This window comes from Aedes aegypti, chromosome 2 (genome assembly GCF_002204515.2).
Source record: "Aedes aegypti strain LVP_AGWG chromosome 2, AaegL5.0 Primary Assembly, whole genome shotgun sequence".
Taxonomy (NCBI): domain Eukaryota; kingdom Metazoa; phylum Arthropoda; class Insecta; order Diptera; family Culicidae; genus Aedes; species Aedes aegypti.
This window is the reverse complement of record NC_035108.1, coordinates 41,968,459-41,992,463: the sequence shown is the minus strand read 5'-3', so window position 1 is coordinate 41,992,463 and position 24,005 is coordinate 41,968,459. Positions and strand designations below refer to the sequence as shown.

The 24,005-nt window shown below is 39.0% G+C and overlaps 1 protein-coding gene and 1 long non-coding RNA gene across 7 annotated transcripts in view; one reads left to right on the top strand and one right to left on the bottom strand.

The window, feature by feature from the left end:
• The first annotated feature begins 2,403 nt into the window (after positions 1–2,403).
• LOC110675494 lies at positions 2,404–3,497 on the top strand. The gene is made up of 2 exons (XR_002499539.1): positions 2,404–2,496; positions 2,911–3,497. It is a non-coding gene; the product is annotated as an uncharacterized LOC110675494 (long non-coding RNA).
• A 2,353-nt stretch (positions 3,498–5,850) lies between these two features.
• The window catches only part of LOC5570462 (actin-binding LIM protein 2), a 72,026-nt gene continuing 53,871 nt past the window's right edge, over positions 5,851–24,005 (bottom strand). For 2 of the 6 annotated variants that reach the window (XM_021840631.1, XM_021840632.1), the window contains 10 exons: positions 22,421–22,731; positions 21,997–22,310; positions 19,657–20,023; positions 19,267–19,332; positions 15,117–15,634; positions 14,742–15,055; positions 14,085–14,185; positions 13,255–13,321; positions 8,553–8,788; positions 5,851–8,484 (listed from right to left, as the gene is read on the bottom strand). In XM_021840631.1, coding sequence (XP_021696323.1) covers positions 8,371–8,484; positions 8,553–8,788; positions 13,255–13,321; positions 14,085–14,185; positions 14,742–15,055; positions 15,117–15,634; positions 19,267–19,332; positions 19,657–20,023; positions 21,997–22,310; positions 22,421–22,731 — 2,408 coding nt within the window. In that variant the 3' untranslated portion in view covers positions 5,851–8,370. Of the gene's footprint in view, positions 8,485–8,552; positions 8,789–13,254; positions 13,322–14,084; positions 14,186–14,535; positions 14,628–14,741; positions 15,056–15,116; positions 15,635–19,266; positions 19,333–19,656; positions 20,024–21,996; positions 22,311–22,420; positions 22,732–24,005 lie in introns of all 6 variants that reach the window. The other 4 variants (XM_021840633.1, XM_021840637.1, XM_021840634.1 and 1 more) reach the window with 4 other exon arrangements.

Sequence of the window (24,005 nt, the reverse complement as noted above, 5' to 3'; positions counted from 1 at the left end):
CGGTCGTTTGAGAACGTCGCGACCCATTGGAAGCCCACACAATAGAAACCTCAGCCAGCGCAGTTGCTGGCTAGTGTAGTGTGCTATTCCTATATCTAAAAAACAATGCGCTCTCGGGCTAGGCATTGGATATATATAGAAAGCGTTGTGTTTGGATGGGCATCTAATTCTTCCGAAAGAGGTGCACTTTGCGAAAGAGGACCACGTGATTATTGAGCTGAAATCGAATTCAGGTTAACTTCTGCGTTCATGAGTCCTCTCATGGCGTAGTGGTTAACGCGCCCCAACTAGAGATCGGGGAGTCGTGAGTTCGATTCTCACTGAGAAGACGTGTAACTTTTTCGCAAATCTTCACATCAATTTGTCCATCTAATCCAATTGCAAATTATATGTAATGTTTAGCTTTTCGGTAGTTGTTAAAAATGAATAGTTTTGCAACGTTTAGAGTGTACCGGATGCGGCCACTCGGACTGAATGCCCTGAAGAACCGACCCTAGATTTGTTGGATACTAAACCGTTTCAATTATCTAAAAGTAGAGATCAAAAATAAAAATTCACTAAAATTCGTTCTCATAAGCTTGACACAGATGTTGAGATACAAGTTGTCTACTTTATCATAAATTTGAGGTGTCCCGGGGACCTGAACATAGTTATTTGCAGGATCAATCATTTACAGGAGAAAAGATTATCCAATTTAATCTTTTATCATAAGATTTATGCTGATGCGTTTTTCTTAGAAATCCTCGATATAATGGCCACATTATAGCTAATTCTGAAAATTATATGTGACTTGAAATTTGCCTACCTCCAGGGGCACACAAGCACAGAACCATTGTCACCCGACCTGACCCAGTGACCCATCGCAATAATTCCGGCCACATGAACATTCCCGAGATCCTATGATCACTTTTAGGAACTAGATATGTTTACGAGCATACTGACAAAAAATAATAAAAATCCGTTAAGTATTCGCTGAGCGGTGAGAGTTTTAGTTTTTTTTCTTTCACTCACGGGTTGAAAAATATGTTGGCAATATCTTAAAATTTTGGAAGTACAATAAAAAATTCCAAATTTGGTACTCAACTAGACCTACTACATACAGTATATAATATTGGATATTCCCTTCTTCGTCGTAGCAGTGTACTAGAACTGAAATGAAACTAATGTCTAATTCGTTTTTGAACCTAGGTTGGAACAACTCGTTGGCGCAACCCGTTCTGAATCACAGTTTCAACCCCAACCCGGTTCAGGTTCGACTAAACTACAATTTGCTTGACGTTGGTTTGTTTACGTGTTCATCACCGACCCAGTTCCTAAAAACGAAAACGACATAAAACGTTTTTTTCAAGTCACTTTTAGTCACTTTTTCGAGAATCGGATGTCACTATTTAGTCACTTAAATCTCAAATCTAGTCACTAATATAACTTTTTTCGGTACCACTTTTTCCTACCAACCCTGCAATCACAGATTTTGTGACGGGCAAAAGGGATGGTTCAAATTGGTCTCTTTTCTCCACAATAATATTCATCTTCTGTGGCCGAAGAAGCGAAGAAGCAGGACTTCAACAATCCAACATGATTGCCGTCGCAAGTTCGAGACGCAAATGAGGAATTTTCATCAGCGTAGAACAAGGATCAAATGTGGCAATGGCATGTCGTATTTAATTAAATTCACACATAGGGTAAACTCGTTCCCTTAAGGCTCAAGATTCCATCATTCAATCATCAGCAATCATTGCAAATCAAAAACCAAAAAAGTTTTTTTGCTCAAATTTGAAGCAATCTTCATGAAAATCTATCATTGCATTACAGGTTGCAAGTGTAATGCAATGATAGATTTTCAAAAACATTGCTTTGATTTTGAGCAAAAAAAAATGGTTTCGAAAATTTGTAAAACGATGATGATTATTTTCCTCTTAATGCTACAACTAGATAACTCGAAAATCCAAAGTTCGAACTATTCAACATTGAAAGTTTGACCGTTTCACAAGCCGATGAATAATCACAGATTATATGATTGAAACGTAATCTTTAACTTGTTTGTTTGTGTGTAGGCGTGTGATTCAAACGCCTATGAGCTGTGAATATCTGGCAGATTCAATTAAGATTTATGTTTCGACAAATTAAACTCTAAAAATCGAAAGTTGTAGCATTAAGGGGACGAACTGTGGCAATAACCTTCATATTCGCGAATGTATTATGCCAAGAGTAAAAAAGTATCATAAACAAATGTGTAATCCTACAGAGTTACTTGTTTACTATTTTTCTTCTCGCTATGAGCATTTGCACATTTCTGCTGCCCAATCTTGTTTGCGCACTGTTTTTTTTTGATAATCATTTTTTTTTTCACCATCGAATCGTCCTTAGCAGACCGGCTGAATCTGGCTTAGTAATCTTCAAGGTTTATCAATTGAAATTGGAATATAAGCTGAACATCTCATGTCTTCGCTTTGTTATTGTAACAAGTGATCATCAGAAGCAAGCCGTGTGAAAATGGTAATTGTGTATTTTTTCTTTGGTGCTGATGTAAAAAAAAGTATATTTCGTGAAGATCCGTAGTAAAAACGGATACATTATATGTTTCCATCAATCGGTAGCTATGCTCTTGTTTCACTTAACTCGATTTAAGTCAGTCTGTATGTTTTCATCAAGATGTTTGTAGTTTAGTGCCGAATAAGTGTAAATAAGTTTTTAAACAGTTATATACTTTCTGAACACATACAGTGTAATGTACCTAATACTGCGCGTGTTTTTTGTTGACTTAGTGATCCTCGATACAATTACTAGTTGAGTGCAATTTGTTTAGGTATAATTTAAGACAAGAGAAGGGACATGTTCATTCAAGTCTGCAGTTTATTAGTTCGGAACATTCCAATTCCAATTAATAATTTACTTTAATTTTTTAAACAGAAAATCATAGTTTTCGTGATTGTTTCGATAGCAGTATGCATCGAAAGTGCTGTCATCAAGGAACACAGAAATCTTAATGACGACGATCAACATGTGATAGATGTGGCCAGTTTACAACTCGACCAGGATCCCGAACAATCATTACATACAAAGCGGGAAGTTATGTTCCGTCCACTGTTCGTGTACCGTGAACAGCAGATCAAGAAACAACACCTGAAAGAACAGCGAGAGCAACGTGAACAACAGATGCATCAGCATTCACAAACAACTACAACGCATCGTCCAAAGAAGCTTCACTACGAGCCTTACGATTACATGGGTTAGTCATAGAAAATGAAATATTTATTTTTATACTTAACGTAGAAATAATATAAATATTATGTTGTGTTTGTTAAAGATGAAGAATTTAAAATAGCGCATAATTTTGTCCATAATTACACTTTATCCCTATGAATAAGGTTAAATAAAATAATCGAACGTTGCACGTAGGAGCATCACGTAGGAGCACATGTTAGCTGATTACTAATAATGCATTGCCGAAAGCATCTATAGCACATAAATATACCTGTACCATTATGCACCATGCATTTTTACGCGATTTTACGTGTTGTCAACTTCCCCTCCCCCAAAAGGACCGTGTAATTCATAAACAAATCCTCAGAATAGTAGTAGTCCATCGAGGTATGCCGAGTTCATTTCATTTATTTAGTTAACATCTAAACAGAAAACACTGCATCAAAAATTTCACGCTGCAATACTCGGTTCGTGGTCGCATTTCTTCATCCTCGGTTCTGTCCCACGCTAGCCAAATCTATGCGCACTAAATCCGCCCACCTAGCTTGCTGCGTTTCTTCTTGCACTCCGTCTCGTCCAGGTGGCGTTTTTTCTTCCGAAACTGGCGGGTCTGCTGTTGTCGTTCCGTCTATAACGTTGTACGTTCTGCCAAATCTCTTGCTACATCATAATCGCCCGCGCTGTATTTTTCTCCTCTAGAATCTGCCAACATTCCACGTCGAATCAATCGTTCTGTCGACTCCGTCCCACGTACCCGACGTTGCTCTCAGCTGCAAGTCCTCAAGAGGGCCTTCATCCAGCTCACCCTCGTCCGGTAATGCAGCATCGAGGTGCTGCGCGTATGCAGTAGCGACATCCGGTTGCTTAAACCGCCTTAGGTCATACCGTGGCGGCCGTCAGTACCGTACGTTGTTGATCACGGGGAGTTTTGGGCGCAGTTTAACCATTACCAGATAGTGGTCAGAGTCGATGTTGACCACGATATGTCCTGACGTCGATAATGTCAGAGAAGTGCCGTCCATCAATCAGAACGTGTAGCGTTTAGATCTCCCATGATGATTTTGACGTCTTGGGCAGCTGTCGTACTCGCGTTCGAGCGCTTTTGATCCTCAACTTGCACATTCTCTCATTGATTGGCCACCACCCAATCACGCGCCTCTGCATAAACCAGATATTTTTAGTCGGAACATAATAAGAATCAGTTGGCCGATTCCAGAGATGTGTTTTCCGTCTGTTGGGAGTTTTGTGTGAATGACAGATGTTTTTTTTAATTAAAACTAAACTGCATGTTGAAGAAAAAATAAATAAATTATATTTATAAATTAAAAATACATAATCAAATATGGCTAATAGTGTACTAAAGACAATACATGTACTGCCTCTTTTTACGGCATTAACGTCCCAACTGGGATGGAGTCTGCTTTTCAGCTTAGTTTTCTAAGAACACTTCCAAAGTTATCAAATGAGAATATTTGCTAAGAGAGTAAAAGTAAGTATGTCCTTATAGTATGAAATTATTAGGAATCGATCCAAATTGTGGGTTTGACGCAGTTTGTTGATACTGTCCTTTATGCTCTGCTAGGTAGTGGAGATGTTCTAGTTCTTGCTGACGGTACACAAAAAGCGGTCTGAATATGATCACCTTGGGTTGCCGAAGTTCGCCTTCTACTGCTGGAACCGGAACCGGAACTGCCGTAACGACTATCACACATAACAACAACAACAAAGCTGTAATCTGTGAAATTAGGGCAGCATATTAGTAAAGGTGGCAATATTTAAAACTAGTTTTTCGAAACAAACCTTTTGTAGAATGATTTCCATTTTAGAAATTTATTAAGATGTGGCGTCTTAGGCGGGATTCGCTCTTGAAACGTTGGAACACTACTGAATTAATCGAGATCATCTATTCCATTTTTATACAAACGGTAGAGGACACTTGTTTCTAGAAGTTTTTTCGCTCAAGATTATATCATTCTGTACATGGATTTGTCAAGCTATCAGCACTTTCATAAGGTCAATAAATAGTGGACGGACGATAAAATACAGTACCAGTCAAATTTATGTCAATTCTTAGGAGAAATTCACGTTTCCGGATGTGCACGTTATAGAGATATGTATTGTTATTACTTGGATCTTACTGTGAATAAATTATATTGTTAACATTTTAGCTTTTAATGGTTAATTAAGCCCTCTGGTATAAATAACAGAAAAGTGATGGAAATTAATTAAACGTTTAGTTGTTAATGATGGATAATCGATCCTTGAAGTGATAAATTTACGATCGTCACTGTTCCACTAGATGCAGTGACTCATTCCAGATGGTAACTAATTCCAATGGTGTTAAATTTGGGTAGATTTAAAACATGGAAGAACATATCAACAGGTCTTTTCAACATTTGTTAGATAATGTGCATGTGAACTTCTCTGGTAGATTCACGTCAAGTCGCTTACAAAATGAGTTGAAATTCCTCTTTCCGTCAGTAACAGCTCAGAAGCTTTTGAGCCCATTTCAAATGTTGATCTAGACGTAGTCGCGAGCGCAAAAGGGTGATAATTAAAACCACGTTCGAACTTGATTCCGGTTGTCCGATAATTAGGCTTGGGATTTCTCTGCCGAAATAAAATGATGAAACCATAAATGGATGATTCATTTTTTCCAATAAATAGCTCTATTTATTCTGTTCAACACAAAAGTAACTCTCTAACCGTAGTTGGATTTCGCCTTTCTTGCCTTCGGTTTTAAGGTATCTTTGTGTGTTGTTGCACTTACATTTTGTTGTTTGCTTTACATTAGACGTTCAAATCGCGAGAGAAGTAGTGATGTTTGCTTCATTTGTTTTGTGATAATCATTTGCGTGTTTTATTTCGTACCCTAGCAAAGGCAGCATAACGGGAAACGATCTCGAGTTTTACTTTTAGGCAAATTATATTATGCGAACACGATTCTACAATCTAATGCTATTACATAGGTGATGGAAAAATATCATTATCAAGGTCCCCCTCTAGTTACCGACTAAAATATCTCTCGATTCGGTCGAATTTCTGTAGAAGTTCTATTGTTTGATTTCCGGTTGCAATTTATTGCTAAGAATGTGATACTTTTCGAACCTAAACGGAAACAATTAGCTATTGCGCCTCTTAACGTGTGTGTGGCGAGTAGTTTCAGGTTGGTTGAATAGGTACGTGGCATGCTAGAGTGTAGCAATTTCCGACAGCATTCTTGCAATTCATTTCATTTCGTGTTAAGGTTTTTCCTATGGCAGTTGTGTTCTTGTTTTAAATTTAGATTTTTTTTACATTACAGTAACATCACATCAAAGCGCATCTCCGCCGCTCGGGTGAGGTTCGATTTCACCTATCCAGTGAGTGACTTTGATGTTCGTTTAGCGGTGCGTTACACAAACGATTGCGATGCGAAATTGTTTTATGCAATGCGTGGCCATGCTATAGATGTGCTTGCTTTGCCTAATATATGTATTAGCGTATGAAGTTCAATTTGGTGTCCATATAGGCATGTGTACGAATGTTGAAAGCCATGAGTTCTTTAAATGTCCAAATTTAGTTTGAAGAATTACATAATTTGCTTTCGTGATCTGTAGTCTGCTGATAATTACGGTATTGTGCTTTCCGAAGAAATTCTCGAAAAGTTGTACAAGGAAAGCTTCAAGAGTTACGCACCTACCTTACATCACTTATACAAAATTGTGTAGATGATTAAGATAGATTATGCGCACATGTGTTAGCGATATCAGATAGCTTTCCATTAGGAATTGTTCGCGAAATGTCAATTCTTTTCAATATGCAAAAGGAGTACCTTTGCATACTCTTGTCAAACCAAGATCGCATTATTTAGGGGAGGCAATAAAAATATAGAAATGTAATAAGACAAGTAATAAGCAATAAATAACAAATTTGAATCGTTATAAAATCACACCTGTCAAACGTTATCGAAGAATCGAGAGATCAATAAATAAGGTAAATTTGACTTTGTGATCATGTTAACGTGGTTCGGAAATGAACCGGCCATAGGGCTGAAAATATTCTTAATAAAGATAAAAATAATTATAACATGTTAAAGTGGTTGAATTACGCCGACAAAGTTTTCCATTTCTTGTGTTAGAAAAAATACATGCCTCCCCTAAAAGCATCACAATTTTAAATTCCATGCATAAGTTTGTTTACGCACGCTTTTTAACCGATCTATAGTTTAGAAATAAAAAAATCATAAATACATTTCCATCTGATTTAAAACTTATCTCGATTTACATTCTCATGTGGAAACACATGCCTATCCGCTTTCTCTCACGAATCTCACGAAAGGTCCTTCAAGATTTGGGTTTTAACTCTTGACTGTCTGCGTTCGTGAATTTGATTGCTTCCTTCGTTATTCTTTTCCCCCGTTTCTTCCCCGTGTATTTACACAGCTTCAAGAAAATGATAATAATGTAAGATAATTAACGTGAAGCATTCCCCGGTTTCCGTGCGCTCTTGGCTCCTATATCACCCCCTAGTGACGCGTTTTAATTTAGCAACCGAATTCCCTTATTCCATGCGAAATTATACCTATACGTTTCACTTCACAAAATCAAACTGTAATCCGAACTGAGGATCGGTATCGGGTCAATATGTAATTACTATTTTAGCGCCAGAAATTGTTTATAAATGCAATCTATATTCCCTCCCCGCTTTCTAGTAGTAGCTTAATATGCGTCCTACGATCTAATATGCTTAGGTTTAAAATATACTTTGTTTTCATTTTCTTTTTTGTTTCTTGTTGTTTATTCAAATTTTGTTTTCATACAATTCGTCCTTATTGTAGGATAGGTAGTAGCATCTGAAGCGGAAGCAAGATATTAGTTTTACCTCAATCACGCGTTTTACTATTATAAGTTAAATAAATCGATAGTACAGATTTAGATGATCAAAGAAAAAAAAACGTTTTAGGTGTAAGATTAAGCAGATGTGATTTTATAGTTTCACAAAGAAAGTGAAAACATTTTATGTGATTCTTTAGACAGTTTGTTTTAAATAAAAAATAATTTGGATTGTTTTCCAACTAAACAATAGTACGTAATAGTAGTAAAACATTTTCTCAGCTGCGCGCGCGGTCATAAATCTTTAAATAGGCTTTTAGGTAGTCAACTGTGGTACCATTGTGTTGCTTTCTTAGAACAAACGGGCGCGTCTCTTGATTTCGTTGCGTCTCCACTGGGGCATTCGATAGAATTCGGCTCTGGAACACTGAAGGATCGCTTCAAATTCCACATCCGACAAGTGGCGCTATTGAGAGGGAAGAAAGCAAGTTAAAAAAAAAACTATTCACAGCAGTTCGAGAACTATTCACTCACCTCCAAGTTACACCGGTCCACATCGGAAGGCAACCGATAGTTGGTAATCAGCAGCAGATGGTACGGGTAGATTTTGGCCGGCTCGTGCACCAGCATCGAGTGCGCCATGTTTGGCAAGCTACGACGGATCGGCTGCTGCGGATAGTGATAGGACAACGCGCCGGAGTAGGTGCTTGAGGCGGGAATGTCGGCTCCGAGGGCACGCCGATCGCCTTCCGTTATTGAATCGACGGAAACTGAAAGCAAATTGGGAAACGGAGTTAGAATGGATTTCTGAACATAGGTCGTGCAAGGTCGTGCATAAATCACTTGGTGTTTTGGTAGGACATAGTCATGGGCGCATCCAGGATTTCCGTCGAAGGCTCATTTGAAAAAAAAAAAACGCGTAATTGAACCATGAACTTTCTTCCCTGGTGATGAATCTACTTGTCACCAGGGAAGAAAGTTCATCTTACAACTTCGAAATCTACAGGAAGCCTACAAACACCCAGCGAGTTATCCCTTACACATCGAATCATTCGTTCCAGCATAAGATGGCAGCGTTTCACCGCATGATCCACAGGATGCAGACTCTACCCCTCAGCGAAGACGGAAAGACCAAGGAACTGGAATATATCTACGAGCCGGCAAGGATCAACGGATACAAGGAAAGGACGATAAAATCCATCATCGATAAAAAGGAAAAACAGCAAATTCGGAGTGCTTTGACGACACTAACTCCTATCACCGAACCCATGAAGAGGGTTTCCATCCCATACGACGTACACATCAGCAAACAGCTCCGCCCAAAGCTAAGGAATTTCGGAATCGATTTGGTATTTTCCAGCAGAGACAACCAACTTATGACTTCGTTAGGCTCTACCAAGGATCCGGTAAACACACTAAACAAGGCTGGTGTTTACAAAATCAGCTGTTCCCACTGCAGCAAGGTCTACGTTGGTCGAACAAAGCGGTCTCTCGAGGTTAGATTCAAGGAACACTTAGCGGAAATAGGAAAAGCTCAGAAGACGATAGACAAGGGGATGACATACGATTTCAAATCTAAGGTGGCAGAACATATCTTTTCAGAAGGACATACAATTACTACGGCCCATATCAAAATTTTGAGAAATGTTTCTTCTCCTTGGAAACTGGATGTGGCGGAGAGTCTGGAAATTTGCAAACAGGTACCTACGACGCTACTCAACAGAGACAACGGCAATACATGGCTATTCAACTTGGTACCTACTAATCGTTCCCGTGATGTACCTTTCAGCATTTAAAGTTTCAACAAAATAGGGATGGAATGTACCTAAAAGCTCATAAATTTTAAGTTTACGGCCTTACAAACTCTAGTGGAATTGAATGGTATAGTACTAAACTCGGGTTTTTGTATCGAAGTGCTTCTTATTGCAAAGTTTCAGACAATTCGGCCGAGAAAATGCCTAATGCCAAAGTGAATCATGGAAGTGCCCAAGTAGCTCTACACCTACTGGAAGAAATGCCTATAAATGAGAAATTCCAGTTATAATTCGCATGAGTATTCATAAAAAAAACTCTAAAATCATGAGAAGACTTTGTCCGGGATTATTCTGAACAGTTATGGGAATTTCTTGAAATATTCTATCCAAGATTCTGGATTGTACTAGGGATTCCACTAGAAAATCTTCCTGGATTGCTACCAGAAATGTTATAAATCCTCTGTAGATTCATCCACCGCTTGAACCAGAAAATTCCTTTCGGAGATAATCCTGCAGACATTCTTTCAGGAAGTAATCCTAGCATTCTTCCGGAGATTCTTTCAAAAATCCTCCTCTATTTAGGATTTTATCAACTGATTCCTCCAACGATCAATCCAAAAAAAAATCGCAGTACTTACTCCAAGACTGGCTCCAAGAATTCCTCCAGAGATTGCTATAACAATTTCTTCAAAGATTCCTTCAGGAGTTCATCTGAAAGTTTGTTACAGGATTCCATCAAGCGTTACCCAGGAATCACATCGCGAATTCTTTGAAAAACTTGTCCTGGGATTCCTCAAAATATTCATCACCAGAAATTCCACCAAGGGTTCCATCAAAAATTTTACCAGGAATTTCTTCAGCGATTCTTATTAGTAATTTTTTACAGATTCCTCCGGAATTCATACAAAAACTCTCCAAGGAATTTCTTCGATGATTTTTCCGATAATTCATTCAAGAATTCCACCAAAAACACTCCAAAGAATATTTAAGAATTCCTCCAGCATAATTGCAGGAATTCCAAAACAGATTCGTTTCCTGCGACCAGGTTTTCTTTTAGAAATTCTTAAAGAGATTGCTCAAGGAATTCTTCCCAAGAAATTACTACATGGATTCCATAAAAAAATCTATCAGGAGTTCCATAGGAATTCCTCCAGAAAATCCTTCAGCGATAAATCCAAACATTCTTCTAGGAATTACCTTAGGGATTACTACATGATTTCCTCTTGAAATTCCTTCAAAAATTTTTACATGCAGAGATTTACTCCAGGAATTCTTACAGTGATTCTACCCAGAATTTCTACAAGGATCCATCGAGGAATCTCTCAAGGGATTCGACCTAAAATTTTTCCACCAGGAAGATATCAGGAATTCCACAAGAAATACTGCAAAATAATTCACCAAAACTTCCTCCAAGGGATTCCACCAGGAATTACTTTAGATATTCCGCTGACAATTGTTTGAGAGATTCCATTTTTAGAGAATTACAGTCAACTATCCATAACTCGTTATTGAAGGGACCATCGAGTTAGGGAGGTATCGAGTTACAGAACACAAAAACAGTGCGAATGCGATTCAAGAAACCATAGAGGTAGCCATGAAAACCAACTTTTACTATGGTTTTCTAACTCGATATCAAGATACGGTTCCTTGGCGATGAATTTGCGGATACTACTATGGACATCCGTAATCTGTTCGCAACGCACTTTTCCAGTGCTTTTGATGATGGAACGACAACAGCTCAACAGATCGAAAATGCTCTACTCGATGTACCAACTGATATCATCAACATTAATATCGATAGATTTGACGAAGCAGATATTCTAGCTGGAATTGCGAAGCTGAAACCATCTCCAGCTCCTGGTCCGGACGGAATCCCGTCAATTATATTTAAGAAATGCACAGATACTCTAAGTGGTCTTCTTAAAACATTATCCAATTAATCGATTGCACAGTCAGTGTTTCCAACAGACTGGAAAAGGTCGATTATGTTTCCTGCCTTCAAAAAGGGAGATAAGCGCAACGTTACAAACTACCGTGGGGTAACATCGCTAAGTACGGGATCAAAATTGTTTGAGATCCTGGTAAATGATCGTATTTTCCGAGCAGTTAAGTGGTATATTTCGCAAGATCAGCATGAATTTTTTGCCGGACGTTCAACCACTACGAATTTACTACAGTTTTCGTCATTCTGCATTAACACAATAGAAAAAGGTCTCCAAATCGACACTATATACACTGATTTAAAATCGGCTTTTGATAAAGTGAACCAGGATATCCTGTAGGCAAAATTGGAGCGACTAGGCACGGCTCGCAAACTTTTGGATTGGCTAAGATCTTACTTAGCCAATAGACAGTTACGCTGTTGGGCTTTATTTTCCGAATTTTCAACGAATTTCGCGATCTATATTGCTTGCGTTTGTTGTACTATAATTTAGTTCGCTCCGTTCTTGAATCCTCAGCTGTTGTGTGGTGCCCAATTCACAATGTTTGGATCGAACGGATTGAAAAAGTACAGTCCAAATTTATTAAGTATGCACTTCGCTTTCTACCATGACTGAATCGGGATCAGCTACCACCCTACGAGGACAGGTGCCGACTTCTTGGAATGGACACCCTTGAAAAGCGTCGGAAGATATCTTAAGGGCACTTTGTTGCAAAGATTCTCTTGGGTGAAATTGACGCTTCGCGGATTTTAGCTCAGGTCAACATAAATACTGGACAGAGAATACTACGACAGAGGAGTTTCCTGAGATTGCCATACCATCGGACAGGATACGGACAGCATGATCCTATTAGGAATATGTGTGAAGCTTTCATTGATTATTTTACCATGTTTGATTTTAATATTTCTTCTAGTTTGTTCCGTGAAGTTCTGAAACTAGCTCTTAATCTTTATTAGTATGTTTTTTTTTATGTAGACCACTGAGTCCGATTAATTGTACCAAATAAATAATAATAATAATATCGAGTAAGAAAGAGTTGACTTTAATTCTTAATCATTCAAGAAGGGAATCACGGTATTCAGATAAATTTCTTGTAAAGTTGAAGAGAAAGATATTTTAATAGAGATTCTCGGAGGGCTCCATTTTCAATTCTGAAAAGGATTTCTCAAAAAAAAACATAAGGTATTGCCGACGACTTACTGGAGTAATTTGAAGCACCTCCAGGATCAATATTAAGAAGAAACCTTGGAGTAATTTCTGATCTCTGATGAAGCTTTGTAACAGAATTTGTTTTTATTTCATTAAAGCTTAAAACTTCGAAAAAGATGGCCATTAGTTATCCACATGTTTCCTGTAGGGGTATAATGATCTGATCAAAACCTGGGAATCGAAACCATAGTCAAAGCTCGATCCAAATTTTCACGATTTGATATGAGGAAAAGTGTATGACAAAAAGGGCGTGTTTGAGATGTCCTAGGTTTACGTTGGTTTATCAATAGGTTCTTACATTTAATCACGTTATGCAGATTGAATACTTACTATCGCTTTTTCCGCAGCTGAACTCCGTACTGTGGGTCTTATCCCCAAGTCCACCGAACGAGAAATCCTAGAAATGCACGTCGAAACTAGTTAGTCGGAGCACTTATTTTTTTATTTTCATTACAAATTAAATGCATGCTTCAGAACCGCACATATTCATAGTAATTCAAGCGTATCAGTATGTATTTACATGCATAAGATTGATGTTTACGAAAACCTCTCGAGCTGTTAACAGATGTTTGTTGATAAACGGATAGAAATCCTTGAATTCATAAACTTTAATTGTGGCTTCGTAGAACATCGAATTTGAATGGAAAGAAAGACATAATGAAACCGGTTTTAGTAGTGAAACTAAAAGTGAAATGCCTACTTTTCAAATTAAACCTTAGCTTTTCCTCAATAATGAAAACTTGGCCCGCACACGAAAGACTACTAAAAATGAATGTTCTATGTAAAAATGCATTTAAAGATGGAGGGTAATAACTTGTTTGAGGATGATCCGTTAGGAACGTCACGTAAAATTTGAGAATATTTGTGCCACTCACTTACAATACAATACAATACATTATATCTCAAATCTGAAATTCCCCTTCTAAAACCTTGACGTTCTCAATGGGCCATCCCCGTAAGCGAACCAAATAAAAATAATGTTTTTTTTTTTTCTATTATATGATTTTGCTTAAAATTCTGCTGGACAAAAAATATTGCCTTTCAAAAAAAAAAAAAAAATACAGCTGAAACAACATTGACAAACAAAATTTTGTTGGATGCAAAACGGAGAACAGAACTTTTAGTATGAATTGGGTTTTACTACAATAAAAGCAGCTTACAGGAACACCGTGAGCGGAACCAGATGTAGCGGAACTGAAGGTATGCGAACGAGGGGCCAAGCCGTAACCCGGTTTAGGTACTTGTCGTAAGGAACTCACCACTGCGTAGTTTTGTTTCGTTAGTTGGTTTGTTTCAATATGGGGTGTGTGGTGTTGGGGGAAGTGTTAATGTGGATCATGTTAAATCGTTCGGACATAGTTGACGAGATGGTAGTAGCATTGATGGCGGGTTAGTCCAAATCCGGCAAGCATTTATGTTAGTCACGGGAGTAGACGAATGAACAAACATGTACTGTTAGTATGATGGTAGCAATCGTATACGTTATTATCTAATTGGATGATGTTGTTATATGTTGTTGAATTTGCACCACAATGTCTAGCCATAGCCACTGATACGAGGATGAGAACAAAGACAAGGACAGGAGCGTCCGTTCGGAGAGATGGAACTTACAGAGCTGTAGCCGTTTCTTAACGACGAAGGTGGCAGCGTTGATGTTTTAAATCCGTATCCTGGCTTCGGAGGAGACCTATACGAGTGGATGGCTATTTGTGGGCGTTCGACAATCGTTTGTTGAGTTTTATGTTTTTTGTTGAGAAATTAAAAAGTAATAAACTTAACGATGAAAAATTGTTATCACGAAAGCTTAAGGAACTCACCATTATAGCTGGGCGCATTTCCGATGGCACGGCCAACGGAGCCACGGTAGCTGGTTGATCGATCGAAATATTCGTCTTCGTTTGGTCGATGATGGTCCAGGTTTCGAGAGGGCGATGCGCCCACTGGGGATTCGTACCGTAGACGATAGGTTGGTTCTTTCGATGCCGACGGAGTGCGCGAGGCATTCCGAGGATCGAGGTTCTCCCGTTTCCAGTGTTCATACTTTTTGTGCTCCTGAAGGTCCTTCAGGATAACTTTGCCCATTCCCGATGACTTTAGCTTGCTCAATTCCTCCTCTTCTTTTTGGAGCCGCCTGAGAATGAATGAGAAATTTGTTATAGTATTTATCTTTATAATTTAGAATAACTACTAACATTTCAGCGATGTTTTCCTTATCCTCCTTGTTCTTCGCGTGATCCACCTCATCATCGGATTCAATGTGCTTGTAGGAATCGGAATAGCGCCGTCGCCGTTCCGGGTCGGTGTAAGGGTATGGAGGGGCCGGGAAGTCGTCCCGTTCAATCTTTGGTTTCTCGCCTGGTGGGGGCTTCTTCGCTCCCGGGTAGTGACTCAGCTCGATTGGTTCCTCATTGTTCATACCGGGACTCTTGGGACGGGGTGTCTCCGAGCGGATACTATCGACCAGCACCTTCATTGCGCTTCGGCTTCTTGAATGCGAACGTGATCCGGACGCTGACCGGTGTCCACTGCCGTACTGGTTCGGGCGATGGAAGTGAGGCGATACCGGTGCCTTATCGTACGGTTCAATTGGTTTTCTCAAGTAGTGAGGCTCATCCGTAAGGTAGCTGTAGGTATAGATACGAGCAATATCCTCGTACCCGTGACGGTTGTACTCTCTTAGAATCAGCCCCGGACTTGTGGTACGATGGTACTGCGTGACACGAGTGAACAATTAATTAGACTGGAGCAATACATTGGAAATAGATAAATTTTATCATGATGAGGTACAAATTTGAAATCAACAATATAACCTCTGAAAAGTGATTGCGCGTGATTTTTGTAAATACCAAGACACATATTTGAACCTTGTGATTCGCTGTGAACTTGTGAACTGGGATCCACCAGAATAATCTTTACTGCCCGGAGATTAGAGGTGGCCGCACATGCACCCCATTTGGAAAAGGCGGTGTGATTACAAAATCTTATTCAGAATGCAAAAAATCGTCATTTGGCATGTTTGGCTCTAAGCCGAATGGAGTGAATAAAAAAGTAAAAGTTTTCTTCCCGTATTTACTCTTTTTCAATCAAAATAAACCAAGACAGAGCCAAGGTAACTTTAATAGTTATGAACAGAGAGATAATCGATTTTATTGCACTCATATATCGTATTATGTATTTCTATCCAGGAGAGACGACGACAATTTCAAAGAAAATGCCCTATACCGAATTGAGATTGGAAATTCATTCAGGGTCAGACCAGAGAATTTGTTTATATAGAGAAGCGCGGATTCTGAGACCAAAGGTTCCAATTGAACCGTCAAACGTGGGGCCAATCGAGCAAATTCAATGAGACTCAAAGAGATGTAACGCAAAAATGACGATGGATGTGTGCTAGTGTAAAGCGATACAAAAGTGACGTCATTGATAAGCTTGGTTTCTTAGGGATGGTACACAAATAATGTCACGCTAAATTTCAACTTTTTTGACTAGTTTTATCATATTTTCTGGGTCAGAATCAGCCCATGCTTTTAAGGAAGAGTACACCAAGAATCATCTTGTTCACGCTTGTCAAGCCATCTCAGCATTTCCAAAAGTAGCCACGCTACGATCAGAATGAAAAAAAAAAACGGCTAAAGATATTGAAGAAGATTGCCCAACAGACATAGAAAGAATACGCCAAGAATATCTCCGCACTGATCTCATCTCGTATGATACTCATACCAAAAATTATTGAAGACTACAAAATTATATCAATTAATATACAAAATATACAAAATCATATCAATTGATATTGAAGGTACACTTTGATTGACTTTTGACCATGTATATTTTCGAAACGTTGTTAAACATGTGAGTAAATCACGCGTTAACAATTCTAACCAATAGTACTCGGTTTCAAATATTTGGCTGTGATTGGATAGTAGGACGAAAACTAACAGGTATAAGCAGGGTTGGGAAAAAATCTGAAATTCACTCTACAGTAGTCAAACAAAGCCAATCACAGTCAGCGAAGCCAGTGAAACTCACGCCCATCGCTGCTGTAGGCAAAAAGCCTTGAAAATTGCAAAACACCCGTTGCTAAGGGCAACCCAAAATTACTGTCTAAAAATGTTCTATTTCCCGCATTTAGAGCCTTCAATGACACTAGTGATTTAGAGAAATTCATGTACTCAAAATAGGCTACTTGATGAGATTCACAATTTTAAACTACTGTAGTGAGAGAGCCACGTGATTTTCGCGAAATTCAAGCCTACTACTATTACCATTCCCAGCACTGGGTATAAGTAAGTAAAATTGGGTTAAAACGAAAATAAATTCTCCAGCTCTCAACGAACGTTTGTTTTTTCAGTTCCTTGTATTCGATGCTGCTTATGTAAATCTAATCTTCTTGTTTTGGCGAACATATGTTATTCTCAGGTATTATGACTGTAGTTTTTCCCTAGCAATCATGTATGGTACTTGCAGAACATTTTAGGAGAAGTTTTGAGAATTTACTAAGAATTCTCTCCTAATTGGCAAAAAAGCCTATCGAGAGACATCACAGGAAGAATGTTTTCAAAACTTATATGTGTCCTCGTAGAAGTCCAGCAAGGAACACTGGAACATGTGTCGGCAAAATGTCGAAGAACCTGCTAAGGATTTCGGAAAAAATGGTATGGCACTCGAAATTTATCGAAGATCGTGTTAAAAGTTGGCTATGATCATTGGGAAGCATCCCCAATTGAACAAGGAATTCATAAATACCTATTTCAAATGTATTCTATCAAATCTGCTTCCTCTTGTTTCACATCACCGCTGCATATGATGTTTCTCAGCTTAGTATTCAAAGAGCTATTTCATATTTATTACAAAGAACTTTCTTTGTCAAAGCTGCCATTCAAATTCGTATGTCGCGAGGCAGACGCGATGCTTTTGAATATGTTTTATTCGGGCCGCAGCTGTGATCTTTAGATCTATTATGACTTTCCCCAAATCCCCAGTTTAAACATGTCGCATTGAGTAATTGCTAACAATGTGCAGTTCCACTGCTGTTTGGAATATGAATCATGTTTGGAAATTCAGATGAGCGATACTGATATTTGGCTATGCATCGAAAACCTAGGACTGTTCTAGCCATGCTTGCGGAAACATGGCCCAGGAATTACCATTAGCAACAAAAGTATTTCTAACGGGATCAGGAATCTTCGGTCCTGGGGTACAAATCTCAGTGGCAATGGGCCACTACCCAACGGTGTTCCAAGCGGAGATTTTCGCAATAACGAAATGTGCACATGTTTGTTTGAAAAGGAACTACAAACATGCAAATATCTGTATACAGTCAAGCGGCACTAAAAGCATTGCGAAATTATAAATGCTCTTCAAAACTTGTCTGGGAATGCATTCTTTCACTGCGAGAGGTGTGCCAAGAAAACTCCGTAAATTTATACTGGGTTCCGCACTATGGCATTGAAGGCAATGAAAGAGCAGACGAGTTGGCGAAACAAGGTTCAAACTTACAATTGATTGGCCCTGAGCCTTTCTGTGGTATATTATATTGTGTTATAAAAATGGAATTAAAATCTTGGGAAGAACAAAGGGTGATGGCCAACTGGTTGGCCGCCGAAAAGTGTGCTCAGTCTAAGAGATTTATAATTCCAAACCCTTCTATCAGCAAAAAGTTACTAGAACTCAACAAGAAAGTTCTATGTACATATACTGGCCTAGTAACCGGACACTGCCCGAGCAGATATCATTTGAAAAACATCGGCCAGCTGGAGAATGATATCTGTCGTTTCTGTAGCATGGAACGAGAAACCTCGGAACATCTGCTCTGTAGCTGTGGTGCTTTGTACAAGCACAGATTCAAATTCCTAAACAATTGCTCTTTGCAACCTAGAAAAAAAAATACTTATAAAGTAGAAAATCGAACAAGATCTCAAGTACATAATCTAGCCATCAGACTTCGGAGGAACTTCCAAAAATTTGAACAAAATCTCGCAAGTAATATGCTTGTGTTCTTGGCTACAATTTGCAATAAATTCTTTCACGAAAATCTGTCACGAATGTTGGCAGATATATTTCGAAATTAGTCTGGAAAGGGTAATAACATTTTGAACAGCGGTGCGCCATTCTAGTAAATCTGACGATATGTTGGAGGTTCCTTCCTCTCTAGAAGCAATCCTAATGGGTATTGGTTTCAAATTTCTAACTCATCAGTAAAAAATGTTCTATAATAAGACTAGACTAAACAGTATGTAGTAGTAAAAATAAAACACATCAATTAAACACAACTGTAGAGGGTGGTATAGGTGGAGGAATGGAAGCAACGGTGAAACTTAGGACAAAAACAAGAAGGAAACTAACCTTTCTATGCGTGTAAGGACTATAAACAGAACCACTCAAACTTGGTGTTTGTGAAGGATACGAAAACTGAAAAAATAAAGTTAAAAACAAACCCCAGTGCACAAATTATTTTTTCATGCTGCGTCAGAAAAAGTAAAATAAAACTTAATGATAATAATAATAGTGGGACAATAAAGATCAGTGAACCACTGTTGATCTGTCACGTGGTGTGATGTTCATCATGTGCTCCAATGAACAGATCAATTGCAGTTCCTGAATCAAATTAATAAAAAAAATAATCGTTACTAGAGAAATCAAGTGAGAATAAGAAGCATCGAATTAAACAAAACTAGCGAAAGCGACTGCTTCTCTCTATCGTTGAAAATGACCAAAATTTCCCATCTCGCTAACCTGAATTTCACTCATTGCACTTGTACTGGTCCGGTCGAATTCGGTTTCCGTGTTGAACCCGTTGGTTTCGACCCCGTTCAGAATACCGGACTCGGACGACGGTCCGGGACCACATCGTGGGTGCCATATTGCACCACCTTGCAGGTACATTTCCTCTCCATCGCCGAATGGGTCGCCGCATTTGGTGCACCGAGCACACGTCGGATGGAAGTGATGGTTGTCGCCGGCCTGCAGCACCTTACCGCTGATGTACCGGTTGCAGTACGCACACTTGACACCGAAAGATTTCTGGAAATCTTTCTCGCAGTACGGAACTCCATCCTTACCCATGTACTCGCCATTCAGTGTGACACCGCAAGCGTTACACCTGAAAGATATGAGAGTAAGGTTAGTCAACGCCATACAATTCAGGGTGGCCACCGAATTTTCCCGTTCCCGTTTTCTTCCCGGTTCTTACTTTTTTGCTCGCGATTGCCCGAACACGAACATTGTAGAGCGCATCGCATCATTATATTTTTAAATGCGCTCACGCATCAGATTCCCCGTGATATTTCTACTATAATACCATATATCGGTCAATTTTGTCAATATTGTGGTACATTAGTTTGTAATCTATCTATTATAAGCATAATCCACCCAGCTATTTACAAAAAAATAGTAATAAACGGGAAAAGAACGGCTGTGAGCAAACTTTGCTCATCCAGAAATAACGCTCTTCGATCGATCCAAATCTGAGATCCCTGTTTTTTCAGTGCACGGGAGAGAATAATAATAAAAAAAACTAAGCATAACGTTTTGAATCGAATCCCGGGCAGCTTCAACTTTGTATGGGAAGGATTTCACTCGAAATGTTCCAAAATTTGGCGTAAAAAGTTAACAATTTGAAAGATGATTTAATAAACATTTTCTATAGCAATCCATGAAAATATACAATGCACAACTAGCGTTGACGTCTTACTAACGCATTAATGAGTTTGTTTAATCGTTTGACTATTCTAATTGTGTTTTTCAAGAGCTGTCTAGAATTCGAACCAAAGTGTCCGGAATGGTAAATAAAAGTATGGTTGTGTTTGGAATGAGAATCATCCAATCTTCACCCATAACTTGAAATTAAAGTGAGTGCAAGGTTTGATTACGCTGATGATTTATTTTAAATAGCAGCCATTATTATCCGGAATATGAATCAAAACGATTAAAAGCAACTCAGTGATAATAAATTATAAAAAAATGGATGTTTTAAGTTTTTAAAGAGAAATGAAGTTTAGCATAAAATGCTAACATTTATTATTGCCAATAATCATTAAGTTTAGTTGAATTTCGATTAGTCGATATCTGAAAGGAATATCGACTCATGGAAATATCAAGTCATGGAACAGAAATGCCTTGGAAGGTTGATTCAAAGGACCATCATAGTAACAATAACATTTTCTTTTTAGTATGGTTCCATGAGTCGATATCGAGTAAAAAGTTGGCATTTTTCTGAACAAAAAGGGATAATTTCAAATTGACGCTTATATTGAGCTGTTCGGTAATCCAATCCGCATGGTTATTAAATTAACTTATTACGCGTGGTATATGGTTATAAGCGTCAATTTATATTAGAGTGTTACTGCCTCTCTGTAGTAGTCATGTCGTCACTTGAGTGAGAACGACACGTTGATAGCCTTCCCACATTTTTACTCTTCCACAATACAGTTGTTGTGGACAGTTTCAACACTAAATAAATTGCACTCGCTCCTCCCGCGTGTGTAGTTAACATGAGATGGATGGATATGGGTTATGAAAGGGGTCCGCGTGGTCTGTAGGGATTTGAATTCTAAACTTGTAACCAACTCAGTTATTGGGTCACCAAGTGGCTCGGTAGCTTAGTTGGCAAAGCGTTCGTCTAGCATACAAGAGTCCTGGGTTCAAATCCCAGCCGAGCACGTGGATTTTTTTCATAATTTCACCCATAATTTGTCCATCTTTACCACGCGTAATGAGTTAATTAAAGGGATAATTTTGTTTGCCCCTTTTCGTGTTGAAAACCTAAAATTAGTATATATTATTCTGAAGATTTGATCATGTAAATTTTTTATAAAATTATGGCAAAACATTTATTTAACTTAATATATTCTCAAACCGAGTTATTACCCGAGAATACATTTTTTTCAATAGACGTAGATTGAAGGAAGAAAGAAAGTAGTTTTGGCGATTCCCAACAATTTGGTTTATGTTGGTTAGTAAATCTTAGCCATCTGGAACTCCATCTTTCCACCAGTGGAATGAAAACGTCTTTTTCCCGTTTTCCCGATTTTCCCGGTTTGGTGACCACCGTGGCAATTAGCAATGTGCACTTACTTGAAGCACCAGATGTGCCACTGTCGATCGAGTGCGATTAGTGCTTGGCCTTCCTTTAACTGCTGGTGGCACCCGGCGCACTCGTTCGGATCGACATCTTTGCTATTCTGCTGCTTCCGGATCGCTTCCTGGTGATGCTGGAGAGTGGCAGCCTTAGTCGGACTGGAGGTAATTTCTTTGATCGTCTTCTGTTCCTGCTTCTGTTCGATTTGTCTCTTTGGCGACGCTGTCACAGAGTTCATCGTCTGTGCCGTAGCTGCTACCGGACCTTTGACACAGCTTTCGCATAGGACTTCTTTGCCGGTGTTGGTTACCTTGTGAAAAATCGTTTGTTTTATGAAAAACACGTTAAGCATGAAACGAATTCCATTCAGGTGGTGAGACATTACTGTATGAAGTACGGCACACACACGCAAATACCTACCTTGCTACCCGACTGGAACGCTTGTTTGCATTTGCTACAGGTGAAGCACTTCTGATGATATGTGTTGCCCATGGTGGACACTACCTCGCCCTCCACGTACTGATTGCAGGCCGCGCACTTGGTACCATACAGCTTCTGATAGTCCAGGGTACAATAGTAGGCGCCATCCTTGGAGAAAAAGCCGCCAGTCGCCAGCGATTTGTTGCATTTGGTGCACTGGAAGCACGTTTTGTGGAAATATCGGTCCGAGACACGCAACACCTCGCCGGAGCATTTTTTCTGGCATTTACTGCATTGGATTTTCGTTTTACCTGCAAGAAGCGTAGAGAGGAGAGATTGTAATTATTATCGATTTTCCCACTTGTTTTATGGGTAGCGGTTGTTTATGTTTTTAGCGATGGTACGTGGATTTATTTTCACACCCTGCGCGAGTAGGACGATGAGAGTGAGCCGGTCGGTGAGGTGTACTAAGCTGCGTTCCAGGTCCATAAATAAACGTGAAACAAGATTACGCAAGACACTTCCTCACCCCAGAAGGGACGGCGCCATCTATGGATCTTCAGCGGGCGAAACGTGTGTGCAAGCCAAGCGGAGTAGTCAACTCGGCGGCACCATGATGGATGGCTTGAGTGCATCGCAGAAGACATTGTCGACGGCGTGGTGCATTGCATTGGATGGAACACATCTCGCGTTTTTTAGGCTGAAATGTATATCTGAAACAGATCGATTTTTGGTGTTGCTTTTGCAGCAAAGTTCAATGACTAGGAAGCTATTCAGAAAGCGCATTGAACGTGTTTCATATCATTAGAATCAAAGACACTAGTGATAAACAGTCACACGATTAGATGATAATAAATTACTATTTTTTTCTAGGTTGAAGTTCAAAAACTGCATTTACCCTTTCCTTCTCATCTTTGTTCAATTCCAAAGGGGCAATGGGGGCAATATGAGCCACCCCGGATTCGACTTCAAAAACAGTGTTTTGATGTCTAGTGTAATCATGATCTGCTAAAGAATGCTTCAAATAGCCATGATAAAAACCGTAAGAAAATTCGTTTCGACACTCGAAATATTAACAAAAATGTTCGAATTTGTCCTTTGTCATGGAAAGCTTATAATTTTGGCAGTTTTTAATTAAGCTTATAATACAATTATATTTATTATCCTGGTAAGCTATACCAATTCATTGAAACTTCAGAGAATACTGAACAATTCGTGCGCGAAACTAGATTTGTTCGTAAACAAAATTATTAAAAAGTGAAAAGGACGGGGCAAAATGACCCACCTAAGTAAAAGCTAGCAAAACGATATTTTGAACACAACAATTCATTGCTTCAATATAATACCCTCCCCTTGGTTATGCGACCTTGCCGCGATGGGAGGGCATAATCCATTAGCCCATATGATGGAAACCAAAGGCGTAACCTGTAGTGGTGGTATCACATTTTGGCATTTTTTGCTTAAAGCCGCGTCATAATTTATATGGCATAGACGCAATAATATCTCGGATGTGATCCAACGGACATTCTGCGTCATTGATAGAATTGATGTCCATTTCAAATAATTAATCTATTCGAAAGGGACA